Source organism: Haliotis cracherodii, unplaced genomic scaffold (genome assembly GCF_022045235.1).
Source record: "Haliotis cracherodii isolate W230 unplaced genomic scaffold, xgHalCrac1.p SCAF_16, whole genome shotgun sequence".
Classification (NCBI taxonomy): Eukaryota; Metazoa; Mollusca; class Gastropoda; order Lepetellida; family Haliotidae; genus Haliotis; species Haliotis cracherodii.
The window spans coordinates 29995875-30018272 of record NW_027266271.1 but is presented as its reverse complement, the minus strand read 5'-3'; the positions used below and the strand labels follow the sequence as shown (position 1 = coordinate 30018272).

The window sequence follows — 22398 nt, the reverse complement described above, 5'->3', positions numbered from 1 at the left end:
ACTAGGACTGCCAGAACGCCACTAGGTAACAATGGGGGTTGGTCTGCTATAGGGCGGGATCACTAGGACTGCCAGATCGCCAATGCATATTGTCCATGGAAGGGTCACTGGGAAGTGACACCGAGACACTCTGGCGCCGACAGTTGTGCGTCATGCCGGTCCACGTTTTGTCTTCCAAGACGATAACGCTCATGCCCACTGTGCACGTGTCGTAACTGACACCCTACAGCAGCAAAACACCACCAGCATGCAATGGCCAGCCGCGAGCTCCGACCTTCCCCTCACTGAGCACGTCGACTACGCACATGTCTTCTGTCTTGGCTGCTAGCACACTCACAACACACCGCCGACAATTTTGGTGATGTCGTGTTACACTTAGTCCGTCCTTGTTCTTACCCATACATTGCCATCACTTATACCTTTTTGTATTTCTGTACTCATCAGTTATTTTCGCTACATTGTTCCGCAGGTCAGCGGATCAGTGTGCCCTGGATTTCATTCTGATCTCCCTGGGGAGTATACAACCCAAGCTGCCTGTGGGGCGCTATAAGGTTCACAGTCACATTACCATCTCACCCTACCGGGTACCCAGTCACTGCTGGGTTAACAGAAGCATATTTCTAATAAAGTCACATGGCTAAGGAGACACCATATGTTCTCCACTGTCGGGCAGAGCCGGTACCCTAGAAACTCTGTGGAGTCAAGCTCCCGAACGCAGTCACCCATGCAACTACTCTCCGCGACCAACGATGCCTAATTTCCCTGGAACTTTTATAAATAGTGATTGCAACAGTGTAAAGTACCTATTGTTCACGACCAACATCTGAATCGTCCTTCTGTCTCTCTGGCTCCTAACACATTTTGAAAACCTGAACTATGGTTCTAATCGGACAATATCTTTGACACACCATTTCCAGAAATAAAAGTAGGAATCTGACGAAATTACGAAACGAAACGCAATAGTAATAAAATCGTTATATCTGGCAGGGAATTGCCGACAACCAAACAAAATTACCCCCAAAAATGAATTTTACTAATTTTTGCATGGGTTGGGATGGATTTGTGTGGTAAGAATGAGGTGCTGCTGAAACTTGGTAAAAAGATGGAAAGAAACGCAAAAAACAACAACAAAAAACCCAACAAAAACAACCACGTGAGAGCCAGGCGCCGAAACACAACAACATGGCATGCACGTGCAGCTTCACTTGTTCGGCTCTCAAAATGCTGGGTTTTCATTTGCTTGCCATCACAATTTTGTAGCACGTGAACAGCGAAAACATGTCACGACAGACGGAAGCCCAACGCAATCAACGCCAACATGCATCGTCAGCTGCGACTTCAAGGGTGTCAATGTCACAGAGTATCGCGACAACTATGAAGGAGACAAGTTTGGTTTAGTGACGAGTCACGTTTTATGCTTCGCCGTGCGGATGGCAGACGTCGTGTTTACAGGCGTCGCGGGGAACGTTATGCACGAAACTGCATACAGGAAGTATACAGGTTTGGTGGTGGTAGTGTGATTTTGTGGGCAGTCATCTCCTACACTGGTAGAACACACATGGTGCAAGTTCTGGGGAATGTAACGGCTCAACGTTACACGGATGAGAGTCTTCGGCCACATGTCCTTCCCATTATGCAACAAGCGAACGTCATTTTCCAACAAGACAACGCCCGAATCACAACATCCAGGTCCTGCCATTGTCCTCGAGGTCTCCAGACTTAAATCCAATCGAACATTTATGGAATACACTTGACCAACGACTGTGAGCACGTCAGCAACAACCACAGAAACTCCGACAGTTGGCACAAGCACTGCAGGCAGAGTGGGTGAACATTCCCCAGGCCAAAATTCGGGATCTGATTGCATCCATGGGCCAGTCAGTTTTTGCCTCTAATTGTGGCCATACAAGATATTAAAAACAGTTGACCTTCATCTTGAAAATTTAGTAAATGTCCATGAAGCAAAGAGGAAACTCTCAACTTGGTTTCTGTATTCCATTCTAGTTGGCCCTAAATAAGCGTGGAAGACTGTTTTAAATCACATGTCGTGTTATTTATCCCAAAAGGTGAGTCCTGGTTAGAACAGGTACTCAGAAATCTATGCCTATCATAAGTGTCGAGTAAATGTATCCGGTGTTTAGGCTTGGAGACATGGCTTGGTTGATGGTGCCATCGTACCCCAACGGTATGGAACGTCTGCTCATTATGTCAATCACTGGATTGTCGGGTCCAGACTTGATTACTTACAGGCCGGCGTTATATTATAGCTGGGATATGTTTAGTGTGCCATTAAACAAAAAACAAATAAGCAAAATATGTTGATGTCACATTGACACATTCTTTAAATTATGCTGCCTCTGATCACCCACTGGAGCTATTAGTTTAAGCTCAATCCGCACCTTATTCATATCTTACCAGCACCTTACCCGTATCTTACCAGCACCTTACCCGTATCTTACCAGCATCTTACCCGTATCTTACCCGCACCTTACCCGTATCTTACCAGCACCTTACCCGTATCTTACCAGCACCTTACCCGTATCTTACCAGCACCTTACCCGTATCTTACCAGCACCTTACCCGTATCTTACCAGCACCTTACCCGTATCTTACCAGCACCCTGCCCGTATCTTACCAGCACCTTACCCGTATCTTACCAGCACCTTACCAGCACCTTACCCGTATCTTACCCGCACCTTACCCGTATCTTACCAACACCTTACCCGTATCTTACCAGCACCTTACCCGTATCTTACCAGCACCTTACCCGTATCTTACCAGCACCTTACCCGTATCTTACCAGCACCTTACCCGTATCTTACCAGCACCTTACCAGTACCTTACCCGTATCTTACCCGTACCTTACCCGTATCTTACCAGCACCTTACCCGTATCTTACCAGCACCTTACCCGTATCTTACCAGCATCTTACCCGTACCTTACCAGCACCTTACCCGTATGTTACCAGCACCTTACCAGTACCTTACCCGTATCTTACCAGAATCTTACCAACACCTTACCCGTATCTTACCAACACCTTACCCGTATCTTACCCGCACCTTACCCGTATCTTACCAGCACCTTACCCGTATCTTACCCGCAGCTTACCCGTATCTTACCCGCACCTTACCCGTATGTTACCAGCACCTTACCCGTATGTTACCAGCACCTTACCCGTATCTTACCAGCACCTTACCCGTATCTTACCAGCACCTTACCCGTATCTTACCAGCACCTTACCCGTATCTTACCAGCACCTTATCCGTACCTTACCAGCATCTTACCAGCACCTTACCATCATCTTACCAGCATCTTACCAGCACCTTACCAGCACCGTACCTGTATCTTACCAGCACCTTACCCGTACCTTACCAGCATCTTACCAGCACCTTACCCGTATCTTACCAGCATCTTACCAGCACCTTACCCGTACCTTACCAGCATCTTACCAGAACCTTATCCGTACCTTACCAGCATCTTACCAGCACCTTACCCGTATCTTACCAGCACCTTACCAGCACCTTACCAGCATCTTACCAGCACCTTACCCGTATCTTACCAGCACCCTGCCCGTATCTTACCAGCACCTTACCCGTATCTTACCAGCACCTTACCAGTACCTTACCCGTATCTTACCAGCATCTTACCAGCACCTTACCCGTATCTTACCAGCGTCTTACCAGCACCTTACCAGCACCTTACCCGTATCTTACCAGCACCCTGCCCGTATCTTACCAGCACCTTACCCGTATCTTACCAGTACCTTACCAACACCTTACCAGCACCTTACCAGTACCTTACCCGTACCTTACCAGCATCTTACCAGCACCTTACCCGTATCTTAACAGCATCTTACCAGCACCTTACCCGTATCTTACCAGCATCTTACCAGCACCTTACCAGCATCTTACCAGCACCTTACCCGTATCTTACCAGCACCCTGCCCGTATCTTACCAGCACCTTACCCGTATCTTACCAGCACCTTCCCAGTACCTTACCCGTATCTTACCAGCATCTTACCAGCACCTTACCCGTATCTTACCAGCATCTTACCAGCACCTTACCCGTATCTTACCAGCACCTTACCCGTATCTTACCAGCATCTTACCAGTACCTTACCAGCACCGTACCCGTATCTTACCAGTACCTTACCCGTATCTTACCAGCATCTTACCCGTACCTTACCAGCACCTTACCCGTATCTTACCAGGATCTTACCAGCACCTTACCCGTGTCTTACCAGCATCTTACCAGCACCTTACCCGTATCTTACCAGCACCCTGCCCGTATCTTACCAGCACCTTACCCGTATCTTACCAGCACCTTCCCAGTACCTTACCCGTATCTTACCAGCATCTTACCAGCACCTTACCCGTATCTTACCAGCGTCTTACCAGCACCTTACCAGCACCTTACCCGTATCTTACCAGTACCTTACCAACACCTTACCCGCACCTTACCCGTATCTTACCAGTACCTTACCAACACCTTACCAGCACCTTACCAGTACCTTACCCGTACCTTACCAGCATCTTACCAGCACCTTACCAGTACCTTACCAGCATCTTACCAGCACCTTACCTGTATCTTACCAGCATCTTACCAGCACCTTACCCGTATCTTACCAGCATCTTACCAGCACCTTACCCGTATCTTACCAGCACCCTGCCCGTATCTTACCAGCACCTTACGTGTATCTTACCAGCATCTTACCAGCACCTTACCAGGATCTTACCAGCGTCTTACCAGCACCTTACCCGTATCTTACCAGCGTCTTACCAGTACCTAACCAGCATCTTACCAGCACCTTACCCGTATCTTTCCAGCACCCTGCCCGTATCTTACCAGCACCTTACGTGTATCTTACCAGCATCTTACCAGTACCTTACCAGCACCTTACCAGTACCTTACCCGTATCTTACCAGTACCTTACCAACACCTTACCCGCACCTTACCCGTATCTTACCAGTACCTTACCAACACCTTACCAGCACCTTACCAGTACCTTACCAGTACCTTACCCGTACCTTACCAGCATCTTACCAGCACCTTACCCGTATCTTACCAGCATCTTACCAGCACCTTACCCGTATCTTACCAGCACCTTACCCGTATCTTACCAGCATCTTACCAGCACTTTACCCGTATCTTACCAGCATCTTACCAGCACCTAACCCGTTTCTTACCAGCACTTTACCCGTATCTTACCAGCATCTTACCAGTACCTTACCAGCACCGTACCCGTATCTTACCAGTACCTTACCCGTATCTTACCAGCATCTTACCCGTACCTTACCAGCACCTTACCCGTATCTTACCAGGATCTTACCAGCACCTTACCCGTGTCTTACCAGCATCTTACCAGCACCTTACCCGTATCTTACCCGCACCTTACCGTATCTTACCAGCACCTTACCCGTATCTTACCAGCACCATACACTATCTTACCGGCACCTTACCCGTATCTTACCAGCACTCTACCCGTATCTTACCAGCACCTTACCCGTATTTTACCAGCACCCTACCCGTATCTTACCAGCACTTTACCAGTATCTTACTTGCAGCGTCACATCCCACGTGACGCTGACACGCCGTCAAATGGTCTTCTCAAAGCAGATAACAAAACCTAGTCGTGATCCAGATTAGGTGTTTTAAGAAGTGTTGTTTTAATATATGATAAACCGAATAATAACTGACTCCCCCAAATCGATTAATAACTTAATTTTGACCATCAGTACTGTCTTTGACCTATGCAGACACATATTAATTGGTATCAGTCAGTCATCTCTCCACATCCTCATCAATTCATCCTGTGTCCGGCGTAACACAGTATAACGCACTGATGTTCACAAACACGGCCGTGTACTTTCACAGCTCAGGTGGGATGTTAGATGAAGCATGCGTGACGGGTGTCAGGAGACCGTATGCTACATCCGGATGACGTTATGTAATGACATCTATGCATCATGGTACCTTGTAGTAAGGACTCGGTAATGACAGCTACATCGACACTCCTGCTCTGGAGGAACAAAGGCTGGTGTTCAGGTAACTTGTGTGTCTACACTTTGACTGACATTTAGTCCCAGAAATAAAAATACAAAATATAAATGATAAAATCCAAATGGAGCATAGAAAAATCCTTAATTTCCTAGAGCTGAAGCAATCTCGACTTGCCAAATGATTCTAGACTTGGACTTCTTTTTCAATTTTATTCTCTAGGGTCTGGGAGAGAGTCCAGACTGAGCGACTGTCGTGAGTGAGTGAGTGAGTGAGTGAGTGAGGCTTTGCACTTTGCACTTTGAACCCATGTGGGGAATCGAAACCGTTTCTTCGGCGTGGCGAGGGAACGCTTTAACCACTAGGCCACCCACCGCCCCAGATACGGTCGACTCAGCGGGTCTCTATAGGACACGCGGAATGGAAGCACCGTTACCCATATGGCGGGACGGGGTCAGGAGGATTCGGGTCATTTGTGGCACTGGGTGAGTATGGTTTTACGCCGAATTACATTGTTCCCAGACTCGGGTAATAGCTATAGATGGGTGATGTTGCGAGGATTTCAAAGGGCGGCCACAGTATTAGCAATATCCAGTAAATACGAATACCGAAACTGCAACACATGGGTAGTGAGTTTGAGGTGTGCCTAAATTCCTATTGATGTTAACTTTGAAAGCTTACTAGGCTAGCGGAAGGGCTTCATCTGTATCAGAATCACATATCTAGATTGATGTTATACGTCAGTGTCCTATAACAGCGTTAGAAATGAGCGCTAGTCATGTAGTGCTTGCCAAACTGCCCAATAGTTAAGGTATCATAAGGACTTGTAGAAATTTGTCCTTTTTAAGGGTTTTGCTATATGTTATCATTATATGGACTAGTGGAAGAAAAATGTTAGTTTCTATCACTGCTATAAAGAGTGTTCGTGTATACCTTTGTGTGTCGTCAAACATGACGACATCTTGAGTCGTATAAGTACGTACGCCACCTTTAACGTTAATGTTGTACAGATGACGTCAGCTCACCAACTCCAACGTCAATGCCGCACAGATGACGTCAGCTCACCAACTCCAATATCAATGTCGTACAGATGACGTCAGTTCAATTCCAACGTCAATGCCGTACAGATGACGTCAGTTCACCAATTCCAACGTCAATGCCGTACAGATGATGTCAGTTCACCAACTCCAACGTCAATGTCGTACAGATGACGTCAGTTCACCAACTCCAACGTCAATGTCGTACAGATGACGTCAGCTCGCCAACTCCAACGTCAATGTCGTACAGATGACGTCAGTTTACTAACTCCAACGTCAATGTCGTACAGATGACGTCAGTTCACCAATTCCAACGTCAATGCCGTACAGATGACGTCAGCTCACCAACTCCAACGTCAATGCCGTACAGATGACGTCATTTCACCAATTCCATAGTCAAAGTTGTAAGCTGACGTCTGTAAACCTACTGTGACGTTGGTTGGTACAGTATGGTACGTCACGTGGCCTACACCCCAGGACCAGTTCAAATTGCGACGTCACCATCCTCGATTTTCTGTTGTGAGATACACCCGCACCCATTCGTCACACATCTTCGTTTCGGTGACGTCGCCACGCTTACTCTAATTTGACTGACTAGTATGGCATCGTGTTTTTCGGATCGTGATCAAAACGAGGTTGTGGTAGCGAATGGGTCCCTCGGAGCCGTTGTAAAAAACAACCTTACTGTTACGACTTCGTAGGTCTATATTAAGGTATGTGACTTGCGATCACTTTAGCTACGAGTGTCGTAGGTCTTTGTCAAAGTATGGGACTTTCGATCACTTTAGCTACGACTGTCGTAGGTCTTTGTCAAAGTATGGGACTTTCGATCACTTTAGCTACGACTGTCGTAGGTCTATGTCAAAGCATGGGACTTTCGATCACTTTAGCTACGACTGTCGTAGGTCTTTGTCAAAGTATGGGACTTGCGATCACTTTAGCTACGACTGTTGTAGGTCTTTGTCAAAGTATGGGACTTTCGATCACTTTAGCTACGACTGTCGTAGGTCTTTGTCAAAGTATGGGACTTGCGATCACTTTAGCTACGACTGTCGTAGGTCTTTGTCAAAGTATGGGACTTGCGATCACTTTAGCTACGACTGTCGTAGGTCTTTGTCAAAGTATGGGACTTTCGATCACTTTAGCTACGACTGTCGTAGGTCTTTGTCAAATTATGGGACTTGCGATCAATTTAGCTACGACTGTCGTAGGTCTTTGTCAAAGTATGGGACTTTCGATCACTTTAGCTACGACTGTCGTAGGTCTTTGTCAAAGTATGGGACCTTCGATCACTTTAGCTACGACTGTCGTAGGTCTTTGTCAAAGTATGGGACTTGCGATCACTTTAGCTATGGGTGTCATAGGTCTATGTCAAAGTATGGGACTTGCGAACACTTTAGCTACGACTGTCATAGGTCTTTGTCAAAGTATGGGACTTGCGATCACTTTAGCTACGACTGTCGTAGGTCTTTGTCAAAGTATGGGACTTGTGATCACTTTAGCTATGGGTGTCATAGGTCTTTGTCAAAGTATGGGACTTTCGATCACTTTAGCTACGACTGTCGTAGGTCTTTGTCAAAGTATGGAATTGCGATCACTTTAGCTACGACTGTCATAGGTCTTTGTCAAAGTATGGGACTTGTGATCAGTTTAGCTATGGGTGTCATAGGTCTTTGTCAAAGTATGGGACTTGCGATCACTTTAGCTACGACTGTCGTAGGTCTTTGTCAAAGTATGGAATTGCGATCACTTTAGCTACGACTGTCATAGGTCTATGTCAAGGTATGGGACTTGCGATCACTTTAGCTACGACTTTCGTAGGTCTATGTCAAGGTATGGGACTTGCGATCACTTTAGCTATGAGCGTCGTAGGTCTTTGTCAAAGTATGGAATTGCGATCATTTTAGCTATGGGTGTCATAGGTCTATGTCAAAGTATGGGACTTGCGATCACTTTAGCTACGACTGTCGTAGGTCTTTGTCAAAGTATGGGACTTGTGATCACTTTAGCTATGGGTGTCATAGGTCTATGTCAAAGTATGGGACTTGCGATCACTTTAGCTACGACTGTCGTAGGTCTTTGTCAAAGTATGGAATTGCGATCACTTTAGCTATGGGTGTCATAGGTCTATGTCAAGGTATGGGGGCTACGATCACCTTAACTACGACTGTTGTAAATCAGCATCAAGGTATGGAACTTTAGCGCTGCGGTCGCTTTCTACATATGTTTTGGAGTCCCTGATCCCCTGGTTGCACGGGTGGCCCAGTCGTCTAAGGCGCCGCGATTCGCTGTGCAGAGTTGCGTCCCTTGGGCACGCCAGAAACCTATGATTGTGGGTTCGAATCCCGGTTCGCCCCAATTATGTTTCTAGGTTTGTCAGCACCATACCCGTGCTCGTGGGTTTCACCAAAGTGGTAAACGTCTAAGACCTACATCACTTCGGGCTTCCCCCAACATTAAGCTGACTCGCCGCGATATAACTGGAATACTGTTAAAAGCGGCGTTAAACCGAACTCACTCACTCACTCCAACACCGTAAAATGTGGTTATGCGTTTCTTTATTTGAAGAGTATATATCATTAAGACAAGTTATTTCGCAAACAGTTACCGAAGGGGCCGTACCACACTTACCGATGCGGCTGTAACATACCGTTACTGCTTTGGCACTCATAAGCCTTGTTGAATAGCAACATATAACGTGTTCTTTCGTAGCGGCCATATTGTATTTGCATTCAGCTGTATTGAAAAATATACTGATTGTCACATTTAACATTTAAGGAGTGTTTCACCAGCTGAACTGTATTGCTACGGACCATGGTCATAGGTAGAAGAACGTATTCTGATGGAGACAATTGGTCAAAAATAGTCTGTCGACCGTCCTCCATGTGTCACGTGACTGATGGACATCAGCTGGAACGGCGCGTGTTGTCAACGAAGGGGTAGAGTTTTCTAATTTCTATGCAATGCAGATGAATCACACAACTTTTCTTTATTAACATACTACACGGATACACATACAGACAATCAACATCAATCAAAGGACAGGCGTGACACGCCCGTGTCATAAATAACAGGTCATTCTGTGGGGACGTATAAACTTGGGACGCCATGAACAGTAGGAGAGACTTGTCTGACACTGATCGTAGACAGTGGACTGTATATGCCACAAACTCCACCCCACTCAGTACAGGGTAGGGGAAAACATAAATAAACATATGGAATAAAGTGTAAACGTCACGATAGCATTACGCCGTGTATAACATGATTATCAGCACTAGGTCCGAGGAGGATATATTAAACAGATAACATTGAAATATATATCACATGATATCATATACATAGTGTTATGTCACAGTTGGAATGTGTATTGCTCTGTCCTAGCATCTCTAGCCTCAACATGGGATGTTGGCGACTGTCTTTGTTTCAACAACGGAATACATGTGAACGCTATGCTGGAATTGCAATGGTCACAATGCCACACGATGCGGCGGGGCATTGTTGATGCAGCGGGGCGTGGTTGATGCAGCGCACAGATGATGCATTGGGCAGTTCAAACATAGAACTATTGATATGTTGAACCGTCTATACAACGGGCACTTGATAATAGGAAAGGTTAATGCATTGAACAGTTGATGTATCGAACAGCCTATATGGTGATCAGTTTATGTAGTGAACAGTTTATGTGTCGAACAGTTGATGTGGTGAACAGCTTATTTTTCGAACAGCTAATGTGGTGATCAGTTAATGTGTCGAACAGTTGATGTGTCGAACAGCTTATGTGGTGATCAGTTTATGTGATGTGTCGAACAATTGATGTGGTGAACAGCTTATTTTTCGAACAGATAATGTGGTGATCAATTAACTGTCGAACAGTTGATGTGTCGAACAGCTTATGTGGTGATCAGTTCATGTGGTGATCAGTTTATGTGATGTGTCGAACAATTGAAGTGGTGAACAGCTTATTTGTAGAAAGTTTATGTGGTGAACAGTTTATGTGGTGATTAGTTTATGTGTCGAACAGTTGATGTTGTGAACAGCTTGTAGCTTATGTGGTGATCAGGCGATGTGGTGAACAGTTTATGCGTCGTATAGTTAATGTGGTGAACAGTTGATGTGTCGAACAGTTTATTTGTCGAACAGCTTGTGTTGTGATCAGGTTATGTGGTGAACAGTTTATGCGTTGAACAGTATATTTGTCGAACAGCTAATGTGGTGATCAGTTCATGAGGAGATAAGTTTATGTGTCGAACAGTTGATGTGTCGAACAGCTAATGTGGTTATCAGTTGATGTGTCGAACAGATTATGTGGTGAACAGGTAATGGAATGATCAGTTCATGTGGTGAACGGTTGATGTGTCGAACAGTTGATGTGTTGAACAGTTTATGTGGTGATCAGTTCATGTGTTGAACAGCTGATGTGACGAACAGTTGATGTGTCGAACGGTTTATGTGGTGATCAGTTTTTTGGATGATCAGTTTATGTGGTGAACAGTTATTGTAACGAATAGTTGACATGTAGAACTTGAAGTATGGAATGTGACGCAGTTTAAGTTATTTGTAAATCAGTTGCAGCGTAATTCTTCGTCACTTTGACCCTTCCAGCAAATTGCTCTTGTTTTGATACTTCTGTCCATGAATATTCATGACTACGTGAACTTGGCCTTTATGATCTGTGAGGTAGATTCCTTTGCATTAGCGTATATGAGATAGACGTCCTCCCCCTGGGTGAACGTCTCCCAATCGGCCGACGGCAGCGTCTTCAGCCTGTGTACGGGGACGAATCTGTCCAGCCCCTGCCATCTGTACACCACGCTCGCCAACTCCTCGCCCTCGCCCCCGTTCTGGGCGTTAGACACCACCAAGAAGTGGTCGCCGCCCACCCGGACATACTCCCAGTCTATTGCACTGAAACACACAATATGCACTAACATAGGACAAATGTATACACACCTGTATGATGGAACAGGACATATATACACACACATGTATGTGAGACTATCACGAGACAGGACATATATACACACACATGCACATGTATGTGGGACTATCACGAGACAGGACATATATACACGCACATGTACATGTATGTGGGACTATCACGAGACAGGGCATAGATACACGCACCTGTATGTGGGGACTATCACGAGACAGGACATATATACACACACATGTACATGTATGTTGGGACTATCACGAGACAGGACATATATACACACACCTGTATGTGGGACTATCACGAGACAGGACATATATACACACACATGTACATGTATGTGGGGACTATCACGAGACAGGACATATATACACACACCTGTATGTGGGACTATCACGAGACAGGACATATATACACACACACACATGTACATGTATGTGGGGACCATAACGAGACAGGACATATATACACGCACCTGTATGTGGGGACTATCTGGAACTTCTCGAACACTCTCTTCTGTCTGTTTAGTTTGTAGATGGTGGAGTTGGTGTAGAAGGTATCCACGTCTTTGTAGTTCTGGGGACCGTAGTTGTAGGCGTTGGCTACCGCCAGGAAGTGGTCGCCGTCGATGCTGAAGAACTCCCAGTCTGTGGCACCGTTTGTCTGTAGACATAGGGGAGTTATAGGTTCTCTCTGACAAAACGGTGATGGCTAGTACAAGCCTTGTGGGTCTTTGTTTGCAAAGATGGCAGTATAAATGTGACGAGACCCATTGTCGCAGCTAATTGAAGGTGTTGTCTATCATTGTTCTTCACGTCACAGAAGACTTTATATGAAGTTTTGTAAACATTTTTTCAACGGGAGGACTCAGTCCTGGATTAACGTTGAAAATTCCTCGTGGGAGATAACCGAAATCTGTCGTAGCTCGTGTTTCAAAATCGTAAATAGCAAAGACGAGTTCAACCTTAGAGATAGTTCAAATCTTATCAGATGAAAATCCTGCTGATGAATTACAGAAAATTCATCTTTTTAAAAATATTGACAATACACTCACAAATATTGTAAATCGTGAAATTAATGCGTCTCCAAAGGAATGCGACCACTGGCCCCTAGCCAAACATGCGACTCAATATGAATGCGACACCCCCTCCTCTCAAGCATCAGTGGATTTATATCTAAAGAAAATGTCCTCTGTCGTCAGGTTTACAGGAGAATCCTCACCTTAGTCCAACCTTACATTGCAGTAGTAGGAATAATGAAACATAAATGTTAATGCCAAGTATTAGAAGAAAGATAAGTGTTGATGACAAACAATCCATGCAATAAGGGCGGTCGGGTAGCCTAGTGGTAAAAGCGTTGGCTCGACACGCCGAACACCCGGGTTCGATTCCCACATGGGGACAATGTGTGAAGCTCATTACTGTTGTCCTCCGCCGTGGTATTACTGGACTATTGCTAAAGGCGGCGTAAAACCTCACTTACTCACTCACTCACCCTATGCAAGAACGTTTGTGCCTGTAAAGCTTAACACCAAAACACATCCTAAAGTTTGCACGTGCCTCACGCAGTAGCGCCACACACGTGCGTAGGTGGCATTCCTGATTTTGAGACTATTAAGGAAGGTCGATTAATCTCTGTGTACCATTATTACTATGAGTGTTTATACCACGCTTGTGATGTTTTTGATTTCATGCATTGTTTGTGGGTGATCTAGCGACGCAGCGTCCGGGCTAATGGCATCCTGGAAACTGTCAGAATTAGAGGTCAGCGTGCTGTGGCCAATCTTTCCATGTTTCACAGTTTGTGATTAGCAGACTATGGAACAGTTACCAACAAACCCAAAATGTTGACGATCGAACACGTTCAGGGCGTGTCTGGTCAACGACAAGAGTACATGATCGATTGATCCGAAACCAGGCTCTAGGAAATCGAGCTCAAACGCCGAATTATATTGCTGCAAACTACCTGAGTACGAGTTACGGGTCAGGTGCTTAGCAATCGTAAACATGCATCTTATCTCCATGTTAGGCGGCCACGTTTTGTGCAGCCCTAAACAATTGCCAGGTGACGTCAATGGTGTACACGACGTCGAAACTTGGGTTATCGTCGCTGGTCACGTGTCATGTTTCCAGATGAATCTCGATTCACTTTGCACTTCCTTCATAGGCGTGGTCGCGTCTGGTGATATCGAAATTAACGTCAAGCCAATGTCAACCTGAGGCCCCATGACAGATTTGGCGGATGATCGGTCATGGTGTTGGGTGCCATCACTATGACTGAGCGAGCCCCACTCCATATTGTGCAAGGAAGGGTCACTGGACAGTACTATCGGGACAACATACTAACAGCCTTTGTTTGCAAGGCATGAGGGTTGACGTCTTTCTTTGTCAATGACAGAGAGACGTGTGGGTCAACGTCACAGGCCGTCGACCAAGTTAACTTTGCCAGGCGCTGTAAGAGGAGTTGGACAGACGCAGTAGGCCTCGTCGAGTGGCGGTACAACGCAAAGACTCCATTGACAGACTCATACGCAGCAAGCCTCGTCCAGTGGCGGTACAACGCACAATAAATCCAAAAACGTCAACTTTGAAATTTCCCATCTTACACTATCGTCCTTCAAGATCATTTGCGGTGACAACATCTACTGTCATACTTCACTTCCGGTTGTAAAGTGTTACCAATTCGTACATAACTATCAAACAACTACTACTGGAAACTGATATCTTTTACAAATGTGGAGATTTAAGTTATTTCCGAGTACCCCCTACCGTTGTGTAAGAGTCACTGCCCCTGTAGAGCAAATATACCTGGTTGAAGCGAACGTAAAATGTCCATCTAATGATGGATAAAGACAATCACCTTCCACTACCCAGCACAACCCAGCACTACCAGCACTACCAGCACTACCAGCACTACCTAGCACTACCCAGCAGTACACGGCACTACCAGCACTATCAGCGCTACCCAGCACTACACGGCACTACCAGCACTACCCAGCCTAACCCCACTCGAGACTCCATACCTCCATCGTCTGGAACTGAACGAAGCGGTCGTTTTGCCAAAAGTAGATGACAGAGTCGATGAGGGTGGTGAGGCCGTTGAAGGCGTTGGCGATAGCGATGAAGTGGAAGTCGTTGACAACGAAATGCGTCCAGTCGTAAGCCCCGACCGTCATGATTGACTGGAACTCTGTGAAATTACGTTGACTGAAGTCCCACTTGTAGATGACAGAGTCGACCATGGTGTTGTCGCCTGTAGAGAAGCGCAGGACGTTACAGACGGATTGAAGTCAACGACGTCAAATGTTTTGTTTGCTTATTGTTTAACGCCGCACTCAGCAAATATCACAGCGATATGACGGTGGTCTGTAAATAATTAAGTCTGAACCAGACAACCCAGTGATTCATGAGAATCGGTCTAAGCATCCGGGATACGGTGACACGCATCATGTACCTCATGTACCTCAAGTACCTCTTAAGAAAAGCGACGTCAATGTGATAACCCATTAAACAAACTGTCAACGGCGGTCCCCAGCTCCCCCGGTAGCACGTCTTTCAAAGCTTTAGATGAGGTGAGGTGAAATGGGGTTTAACGACGCGTCCAAGATTATTGCACTTATAGAGCGACGTGTGTGGGTGTGGCTGCTGGTACTGGTCCGGACTGATGCAGAGCACAGGCAGGGTAATGTGTTGAGGAATGACGCGGCCGGGGATCGAAACCCCGGCCTCCCCCTCTCCGGGCAGACGCTGTACCACTAGACCACGGAGGCGGTCTCAAAGCTCTAGCTTCTAGCAAAACCAATCGTTCCCTCATATTACAAGGATACACTTGTCATATAATAAGTTAAGAGGTAAGCGTATCAATTATTAGTTTCTTCTTACCCTTCACACATTATTATACACACGTAATTAAAAAAACAACCGAATATCGTGATGTTCTTGAAGACATTCCCCTAAAACCACCCAGCGTGCTTGGCAACTCCACCGACCTTGTGCGTGGTTGGCGACGGCGAGGTAGTGTTGCCCGTCAATCTTAAAGTATTCAAAGTCGCGTGCCGTCCACGTGACGAAGGTCTGATACGACTTAAATTTCTTCCTCTTCTTGTGCCAGCGGTACACGGTGGAGTTGGATGCCTGGTCGGGGGAACTGCCGTAATTGGCTACTGCAAGGAAAAACTGAAAATGAAATAAATACGTCACGCACTGGATTGCTCTAGTAAAACATGCAGCGGTCGACCCCATGCACGCATTGAGATATTACCCAGCAAAAGGTCGGAGGGGGAGGGGTGTCAGCTATCCCCTCTCTGAAAACCAAATGTAGGCAGTACAATTATCTGAGAGAATATTTTGAAAGTTTAGACCCCTCCGTTTTAAAAATGCTGGATCCGCACTTGATAATTATGTGGTTTTATCATGAACAGCCCCGCAACACCAGAGAGTTCTGATCCTTTTGGGGACTTGGATGTACTCCATATCTGAACTGTACCCAGAGCGGCAGGCCATTTTGCAGAGAGATAACTCGACCCACTTCATGTAAAATCAGACAATTGGAATATTCTTTGCTTCGAAATTACGGATCAATGAGTCAACCCTCTTTATCGATGGCGTTACACTCTAAATTCTTGTCCAGCTAAATACTTATCTCGTGGCAATGGTGGTCACAGAGTCAGTACTAGCATTGGTCTATTCCCTCCAATATAAGAATATTTAAAAACTAGAATGAGTTGTCTGCCCTTACTTGATTCTTGATAGTGAAGTGACACCAACTCTGTGCCGCCTCAGTCTCCAGCTTCTGGTAGAAGGTGAACTGATTCTCCACCCACTTGAACAACGCAGAGTCCCCCTCGCCCGCCTGCCCGGCGAACACGGCGAACAGCCCCTCCCCCGGTAGCGTGAACACCTCCACGTCGATGGATGCGGCCGGCGTCTGAACGTCGTGGTAGGCCTCAAAGTAATCCAGCTTCTTCTTACCTGGAGAGCAACATGTAGGTGTCATGGTAATCATACAGCAACAAACAGGTGTCACGATAATCGTACAGCAACATACAGGTGTCACGATAATCGTACAGCAACATACAGGTGTCACGATAATCGTACAGGTGTCACGGTAATCGTATAGCAACATACAAATGTCACGGTAATTGTACATATGTCACGGTAATCATTAAGCAACATATAAGTGTCGCGATAATCATACACCAACACACAGGAGTCACAGTAATCGTACAGATGTCACGGTTATCATACAGCAACATACAGGTGTCACGGTTATCATACAGCAACATACAGGTGTCACGGTAATCATACACCAACACACAGATGTCACGGTAATCATACAGCAACATACAGATGTCACGGTTATCATACAGCAACATACAGGTGTCACGGTAATCATAGCAACATACAGATGTCACGGTAACCATGTAGCAACATACAGGTGTCACGGTAATCATACAGCAACATACAGGTGTCACGGTAATCATACAGCAACATGCAGGTGTCACGGTAAACATACAGCAACATGCAGGTGTCACGGTAATCATACAGCAGCATACAGGTGTCACGGTAATCGTACAGCAACATACAGGTGTCACGGTAATCATAGAGCAGCATACAGGTGTCACGGTAATCATACAGCAACATATAGGTGTCACGGTAATCGTACAGCAACATACAGGTGTCACGGTAATCATACAGCAGCATACAGGTGTCACGGTAATCATACAGCACCATACAGGTGTCATGGTAATCATACAGCAACACACAGGTGTCACGGTAATCGTACAGCAACATAAAGGTGTCACGGTAAGCATACAGCAGCATACAGGTGTCACGGTAATCATACAGCAACATACAGGTGTCACGGTAATCATACAGCAGCATACAGGTGTCATGGTATTCATACAGCAACATACAGATGTCACGGTAATCGTACAGCAACATACAGGTGTCACGGTAAGCATACAGCAACATACAGATGTCACGGTAATCATACAGCAACATGCAGGTGTCACGGTAATCATACAGCAACATACAGGTGTCACGGTAATCATACAGCAACATGCAGGTGTCACGGTAATCATACAGCAACATGCAGGTGTCACGGTAATCGTACAGCAACATACAGGTGTCACGGTAACCATACAGTAGCATATAGGTGTCACGGTAATCATACAGCAACATACTGCAGTCACGGTAATCATACAGCAACATGCAGGTGTCACGGTAATCATACAGCAACATGCAGGTGTCACGGTAATCGTACAGCAACATGCAGGAGTCACGGTAATCATACAGCAACATGCAGGTGTCACGGTAAGCATACAGCAACACACAGGTGTCACGGTAATCATACAGCAACATACAGGTGTCACGGTAATCATACAGCAACATGAAGGTGTCACGGTAATCGTACAGCAACATACAGGTGTCACGGTAACCATACAGTAGCATATAAGTGTCACGGTAATCATACAGCAACATACTGGAGTCACGGTTATCATACAGCAACATGCAGGTGTCACGGTAATCATACAGCAACATGCAGGTGTCACGGTAATCGTACAGCAACATGCAGGAGTCACGGTAAGCATACAGCAACATACAGGTGTCACGGTAATCATACAGCAACATACAGGTGTCACGGTAATCATACAGCAGCATACAGGTGTCACGGTAATCATACAGCAACATACAGGTGTCACGGTAAGCATACAGCAACATACAGGTGTCACGGTAATCATACAGCAACATGCAGGAGTCACGGTAATCATACAGCAGCATACAGGTGTCACGGTAATCATACAGCAACATACAGGTGTCACGGTAAGCATACAGCAACATGCAGGTGTCACGGTAATCATACAGCAACATGCAGGTGTCACGGTAATCATACAGCAACATACAGGAGTCACGGTAATCATACACCAACATGCAGGTGTCACGGTAATCATAGAGCAGCATACAGGTGTCACGGTAATCATAGAGCAGCATACAGGTGTCATGGTAATCATACAGCAATATACAGGTGTCACGGTAATCATACAGCAGCATACAGGTGTCACGGTAATCATACAGCAACATACAGGTGTCACGGTAAGCATACAGCAACATGCAGGTGTCACGGTAATCATACAGCAACATACAGGAGTCACGGTAATCATACACCAACATGCAGGTGTCACGGTAATCATAGAGCAGCATACAGGTGTCACGGTAATCATAGAGCAGCATACAGGTGTCATGGTAATCATACAGCAATATACAGGTGTCACGGTAATCATACAGCAACATACAGGTGTCACGGTAATCATACAACAACATGCAGGTGTCACGGTAATCATACAGCAGCATACAGGTGTCACGGTAATCATACAGCAATATACAGGTGTCACGGTAATCATACAGCAATATACAGGTGTCACGGTAATCATACAGCAACAAACAGGTGTCACGGTAATCATACAGCAACATGCAGGTGTCACGGTAATCATAGAGCAGCATACAGGTGTCATGGTAATCATACAGCAATATACAGGTGTCACGGTAATCATACAGCAACATACAGGTGTCACGGTAATCATACAGCAGCATACAGATGTCATGGTAAGCTTACAGCAACAAACAGGTGTCACGGTAATCGTATAGCAACATACAGCTGTCACCGCGAGAGAGTGAGTGAGTGAGTGAAAATCAGGGGTATACCTCGGCCGCTGTAAATGTACTCTCGTACAGTAGATGCAAGGCGAATATTCATATACACTGTGACTCTTTAATGGGAATTACAGTGATGCTATACAAACAACAAAATTCAATGAAATGCCATCGTTTCTGTCACAAATACATGTTCAGAGAAATTTGTTGGCAGTAGTCGAGTAGTTCATCAATGAATTAATCGATAAGTTTCCGAAACTGTGTTGTTCAGATACGGATCCATCAATAAAGTATAGATCTGTCGACTACTGTTCACACATTCTAGGGGTATCGTCACTACCGTACAGCTGACCAGCTTCACGACAACCTCACCCGTTTGAATGTTCACTTCCTTCCATATTCCATTGACACAGACCTTGACCTTGTCCGAATATACATCGAAAGCGAGGTTGCCAACGTCACTCCACGAGCACTGCACCCTCTGTGGCCAAAATGGCGACTGTTCGTATGCGTGTGGGAACGTCGTTACTGTGTTGTCCATCCTGCGATGTCGTTTGGGGGGGCACACTTTGGCCACGGCGTCAGCCCCGGGGACGAGGATCAGGTCTTTGAGGTAGCCCTGGTGGCGAGATGAAATGTATTTATGAAGAACTAGTTTAATGGCGGATTGTGGACTAATATCTGCAAGAAAAGTTGATTGAACTTTAGAATCGCCCCATGCTTCATCCTTTCATATTTGTTTAGATAAGTGAGTTGATATTGGGTTTTTTCTACGCTATAAATGTACGTATATAGAGGAAGCACCACTGTCATTTTGCTTGCACTACGCTATATAATCGTGAAATATCATGTTTCTCTCATCAAGTGACTGGGAAAAGGAGATATTTTCACTAGTGGCGAATATCCTATTTATTACATACTTTTTGGTGAAGTTGGTACCGGAACGTTAAATTATTTCATTACAAATGTAAAACCTTGAAACGTAAATTATCCCTACATAAAAAACAGGACGGTTCACCACCCTTTGTATTTACGACTGAAAAAGTAGTTTCGTGTTTGCAAAATCTTAAAAAATGAAAAACAAAAGTAGCAAAAAGTATTGAAGGTGACGAACATTCTGTTTCCAACATAGAGATATGATTACATACAATCTCAACTGAAGAACAATCTTGAAAGCTACAAGACCGCTGTTGGAAGCGAAGGAATACACACTGGTCAAACTACAAAATAGGCGCTTTGCGAAACGGAAAGTCTCGATTGGCGACTTAAATGATAACGTTACAGTTGATAACGAAACATTGTCAAGAGAATAACAAACAAGAAGCAATATTAACTCCATAAATGAACATCTGTAATTATTTTGCCTTGTCAATGTGGAACGAACGAAAAATGGAAGTCAACAGTTTGTGAACGGGCCAGACACTTACGAAAAAGGGAAACAATTTGCGGGGAGGTCACTCTCGTATGACAATAGTTCCGTCAAAGTGTTATGTTCACAGTAGTGAAAGATCAGGTGTTAAATTACCAGCAGTGAAATAGCAAGTGTTATGTTCACTGCAGTGAAATATCAGTTGATATGTTGACTGCAATGAAAATACCACTTTTCACACTAAAGTATATAATAAAAGTACCACTGTCTGTCATTGTGTTGGTTGGTTGGTTTGTTGTTTAACGCCGCACTCATCAATATTCCAGCTATATGACGGCGGTCTGTAAATAGTCGAGTCTGGACCAGTGATTAATATCATGAGAATCGATCCACGCAATTGGGATCGATAACATGCATAAACCAAGTCAGCGAGCCTGACCACCCGATCCCGTTAGTCACCTCTTACGACAAGCATAGTCGCCTTTTACGGCAAGCATGGGTTGCTGAAGACCTATTCTACCCCGGATCTTCACAGGTCCCGTGATGATGTCTGAAGTAGGCTATAAATGTACGTACATACAATCACCATTATCATTAACATGACATTTACCTCCTTTGTTAAGGACCACACAATCAGATGAACATGGAAATGTTTTGCTTCCACACATCAAATATACATCTCGGAAATATACGTTTCACCTGTAAAGTCAGACCTACTTACAACGGACTTGTCCGCATGAGCAAGGTTCCATTTCACAAGTCTGCATCATCTGATGTTATTGCATCAGTCAATGTAAGTCTGTCTTGGAGACAGAGAAGCCATCGCGATCCCACGAAAGTGACACTGTAGAATTCTAAAATACAACCACTGTGCCTCAAGCTGCGACCTAACGTTCTGCAGCATCCAGGTTTTGTCAGTTATGTAAATGCACACTGTTGTGTTCGACATACAGATAGCTTTATTCTGCTGTGTTCGACATAAGATAGATTGGTTTTGTTGTGTTCGACATACATATAGATTGGTTCTATTCTGTTTGCCATACAAATAGCTGGCTTCTATTCAGTTCGCCATACAAATAGCTGGCTTCTATTCAGTTCGCCATACAAATAGCTGGCTGCTCTGTTCGCCATATAAATAGCTGACTTCTATTCTGTTCGCCATACAAATAGCTGGCTGCGCTGTTCGCCATATGAATAGCTGGCTATTATTCTGTTCGCCATACACATAGCTAGCTTCTTTGCTGTTCGCCATACAAATAGCTGGCTGCGCTGTTCGCCATACAAATAGCTGGCTTCTTTTCTGTTCGCCATTCAAAAAAGCTGGCCTCTGTGCCCTTCGCCATATAAATAGATGGCTTCTATTCTGTTCGCCATACAAATAGCTGGCTTCTGCGCTGTTCGCCATACAA

General features: G+C 45.2%; 1 protein-coding gene across 1 annotated transcript in view; it reads right to left on the bottom strand.

Annotated features, from left to right (window-relative positions):
* Positions 1 to 11681: 11681 nt before the first annotated feature.
* The window catches only part of LOC139463560 (thrombospondin-type laminin G domain and EAR repeat-containing protein-like), a 36433-nt gene continuing 25716 nt past the window's right edge, over positions 11682 to 22398 (bottom strand). The window contains exons 3-8 of the mRNA XM_071244833.1: positions 19993 to 20239; positions 16706 to 16938; positions 15957 to 16143; positions 14991 to 15220; positions 12444 to 12631; positions 11682 to 11940 (exon numbers count right to left, since the gene is read on the bottom strand). Coding sequence (XP_071100934.1) covers positions 11682 to 11940; positions 12444 to 12631; positions 14991 to 15220; positions 15957 to 16143; positions 16706 to 16938; positions 19993 to 20239 — 1344 coding nt within the window. The remainder of the gene's footprint in view (positions 11941 to 12443; positions 12632 to 14990; positions 15221 to 15956; positions 16144 to 16705; positions 16939 to 19992; positions 20240 to 22398) is intronic.